At 39.6% G+C, this 3,939-nt stretch overlaps 1 protein-coding gene across 1 annotated transcript in view; it reads left to right on the top strand.

The window, feature by feature from the left end:
• Window positions 1-3,939, top strand: part of fbn2a (fibrillin 2a) — a 138,544-nt gene that overhangs the window by 90,518 nt on the left and 44,087 nt on the right. The window contains 3 exon segments of the mRNA XM_016462171.1: window positions 2,567-2,692; window positions 2,978-3,130; window positions 3,226-3,291. Of these exon segments, the coding sequence (XP_016317657.1) occupies window positions 2,567-2,692; window positions 2,978-3,130; window positions 3,226-3,291 (345 nt within the window).

Here is a 3,939-nt window from a genome sequence, read left to right as displayed (position 1 = left end):
CGCCTTAGAGGGTTGTATTTGAGCTTGCCTCTCCCGTTTGGCTCAGTACTTCCGGGTGTCTGTGAACAGATGCTTGGGAAGCTCTTAAATCCATACTATGGTAAGTGCACAGGCTAAGCTTTGTGCACTTCTGTGAACAGATGCTTGGGAAGCTCTTAAATCCATGCTATGGTAAGTGCACACACTAAGCTTTGTGCACTTTCTGAAATCCACATGGTGGTGAGTGTGCACGCTGAACACTTTGCACACTTTCTAAAATCCAGATAGTGGTAAGTGGGCACGCTGAGCACTTTGCGCACTTTCTAAAATCCACATAGTGGTAAGTGTGCACGTTATACTTTGCACACTTTTCTGAAATCCTGTATGGTAAGAGTTACGTGTTATTAGCCTCGTTCCCTTTGTCTGAGTTGGTTTAGACCTCGGTACCTTGGGCTCCATTCAACCAGTGTGTCATGTTGGAACATGCTGTAGGTCGAGCCCCCTTCTTGATTGAGAACTGGGTGTGTTGCTCCCTCAGCTAAGTAAATTACTGCTAGCTGTTCCAGCATTGGAACATGCTGCAGGCTGAGCCCCCCTCTCGATTGAGAACTGGGTGTGTTGCTCCCTCAGGTGGGCTGCTCTTTCAGAGTGCCACGAGGGCCCCTTAGAACGGTATTTTTAAAATCAATGTTATGGTAAGTGTGCACGTGAAGTCTTTGTACACTTTCTAAAATCCACACTGTGGTAAGTTAGCACGCTAGTACCTTGCAATCTTTTTTTAAAATCCTGTATGGTAAGAGTTACGCGCGGCAGCTTCATGCTCTTTAGCTGTTCCAGCATTGGAACATGCTGTAGGTCGAGCCCCCTCTCGATTGAGAGCTGGGTGTTTGCTCCCTCAGCTAGTGATTTACTGCTAGCCACTCCAGCATTATACCTTAGATCGATTTGATGACTTCTCAAAGATAGAGTTTTGGGATGCACCATTTCCATCTATGGGCTGCTCTTTCGCCATTAATGTACTGACAAAAATATATAGTGTATTTTACACAAATATAACATGTAAATGACAAAAACAAAGTTTAAGGCTGATGTCTCTATTCATTTTCACAGAAGCAAAGCAGCAGATGTTATAAATAAAAGTAGTTAACAATGTTATTGAATAGAATATAACCATTATTGCACTACATAGGGCTATTCTCATAGGCTACAAAGACAAAACAATCGGAGATGCATTTTTTTTCTATTTTACGCATTAGTAGTAAATTGAACAGAAAGCGAGTAAAGAACTCTCAATATTAGGCTACTAAAAAGGTCAGTTTAATCTCGCAAAAACTCTCGTTAAAGGGATACTCCACCCCAAAATAAAGATTTTGTCATTAATCACTTACCACCATGTCGCAAGCAGTGTACGCTATTCTGTGTCAGCTGCACCACACGGATGCGCTGTTTTAATTCAAATCAAAGCGTAAATACACAGAATAGCGTACGCTGCTTGATTTCAGTGGATATTCTCCAAAATGGCGCTACGGTGATGCGGAGAGACACAGAGGAGACAAATTGTTGAATAAAGTCGTTATTTTTGTTTTCTTCGTGGACAAAAAGTATTCTCGTTGCTTCATAAAATTCTGATTGAACCACTGATGGCAGATGGACTATTCTGACGATGCTTTTCATACTTTCCTGGACCTTGACAGTGTAATTTACTTGGCAGTCAGTGTGACAGTCACAAGCCTCCCGGTTTTCATCCAAAATATCTTAAATTGTGTTCCGAAGACGAACAAAGCTTTTACGGGTTTGGAACGACATGGGGGTAAGTGATTAATGACAAAATCTTCATTTTGGGTTGGAGTATCCCTTTAATAAAAAAATCTGACTACACTGCACAATTAATCTCTTACACTGCATTTTTGTTGTTTATAATGAATTCGGTGCTTGCACATACTCCACTTTTATTATTATTGCAGCTTAGATGTTCAAATAGCTGCAGTACTCAGACTTTGCCACAAGGAAAAGTGCGTAGGCCTGCTCAGACCCTGACATAGCGGTAAGTACTTTTCCACGTCAAAGACCATTTTTATAAATATGAACGTTGCTGTGGATTTTAGCGTATGCACATTCTGAGATCGAATCTGTGCGTACGCACATTTTATAAATGAGGCCCTAGGTGCTGATCCATAATTATTATTTTTTTTTTTTTTTACTGAAGATCTTGATATCCGCCTAGGTCTCTTTGGCACATTCATGAAAGTTCATTAAAAAAGTAGAGACGTCTGATTCATGAAGAAATTATTCTTTTAAATCAGATCTTTATTCAGTCGATCCACAATCTGTGTCCATGATCTGGTTTTTGAGTTCAACTCACTCAGTGACCAGAGGAGACAAATACCACTTCAGAAGTTATGTACAGTATATGATACTTTTATGCTGCTTTTGCATCCTTTTTCAACTTATTCACAATTTCATCTTGTGTGTTATTTGGAAGAAAGAAGGGCATACAGGTATGGATCAACAGGAGAGTATGATGACTGAAGTTTACTGAAGTTTTTCAGTACAGTCCAGTGTGTGTGTGTGTGTGTGTGTGTATCAGATGTGAACGAGTGTTCGGAGGAGCCTGGCATCTGTGCGTATGGCTCCTGCTTCAACAGTCTGGGCAGCTTTGAGTGCGTGTGTAAACCTGGATTTGTGCTGTCAGAAGATAGACGCAGATGTTACGGTAACTTTCTTACTCAGTTTTACAGTGTACCTATCTTTCAGATACTTTATGAAATAGTTAAACTTAACATGTTTTCTGACTCTGCTGCGTGACAGCTCATTTACTCATGCTCTCTCTCCAAAAACTGCAGTAGCAAATTCAAAGCTTCCTTCATGAGTTCTAAAATCACATTGTTTCTAACGGTGTGTAAGAAGTAGTTCTACACACAAGAGTGTTGAAAAACATGAAAAATCTTCAAATAAAACATTATCATTCCTTATGCTTACCAACTGTTTGTTGTGTCAGACACTAGAGAGAGCTTCTGTTTCACACGCTTTGAGAGCGGCAAGTGCTCTGTCCCTCAGGCATTTAACACCAGCAAAGCCAAGTGTTGCTGTAGCGTCATGGCCAAAGAGGGCTGGGGAGACCCCTGTGAGCTGTGCCCTAAAGAACAGGATGGTACCAGCGCTCTCATCTCCTTCATCATCAGTTACACCACCTAAACACCACCCCAAAATCTTTCTCATTGTTTTATGTTGTGTGTGTGTTCACAGCTGCGTTTCAGGATCTGTGTCCGTTTGGCCATGGGATCATTCCTGGTGTTGGAAACACACGTGTGGGTAAAGACAATACTGTACTTGTTGGCTTTATAAAGTGTAATAATGGGTTTTACTGCTGAGAATGTGAAATCTACTGCTGTGCCAAGCTGAAAGTTTTGAAAATGTGTCTTAGTGATTATTTATATATATATATATATATAAAATATGAACGTTGCTGTGGATTTTAGCGTATGCACATTCTGAGATCGAATCTGTGCGTACGCACATTTTATAAATGAGGCCCTAGGTGCTGATCCACCATCTGATCTGGATACAGACTGGATCCGTATGGCTACGGTGACCTCGGAATAAGAATGAAAGAGACTAATCTTCAGCTTAGAAGCAATGCATTTACTGTGAGGTGATACTATTTTGAATCATTTGAAGTGATTTTGCACAGGGATGAACTCACTTCTGTTGTATGCTGTATGAGATTCTGTTTTATTTTATTATTCATTATTGTATCTATTATTATAGATGTCATTAGTTTACAAAATAATATTAAGTGTGTTGAGAACATGAATATTAATAAATTTTGATAGGAATACCTCATTCTGATTTTGTATGATTTTTTTTGTTTTTGTGGAATACTTTTTTTGTTGAATCTGTTAAGCTCCAAACTGAAAAAGAAGCACCCTAAAAATAATTTTAAGAAGCACTATATATATA

This window comes from Sinocyclocheilus anshuiensis, unplaced genomic scaffold (genome assembly GCF_001515605.1).
Source record: "Sinocyclocheilus anshuiensis isolate Anshui unplaced genomic scaffold, SAMN03320099.WGS_v1.1 scaffold889, whole genome shotgun sequence".
NCBI classification, from domain to species: domain Eukaryota; kingdom Metazoa; phylum Chordata; class Actinopteri; order Cypriniformes; family Cyprinidae; genus Sinocyclocheilus; species Sinocyclocheilus anshuiensis.
The sequence above is the reverse complement of the archived record's forward strand: the minus strand, read 5'-3'. Positions and strand labels throughout refer to the sequence as shown.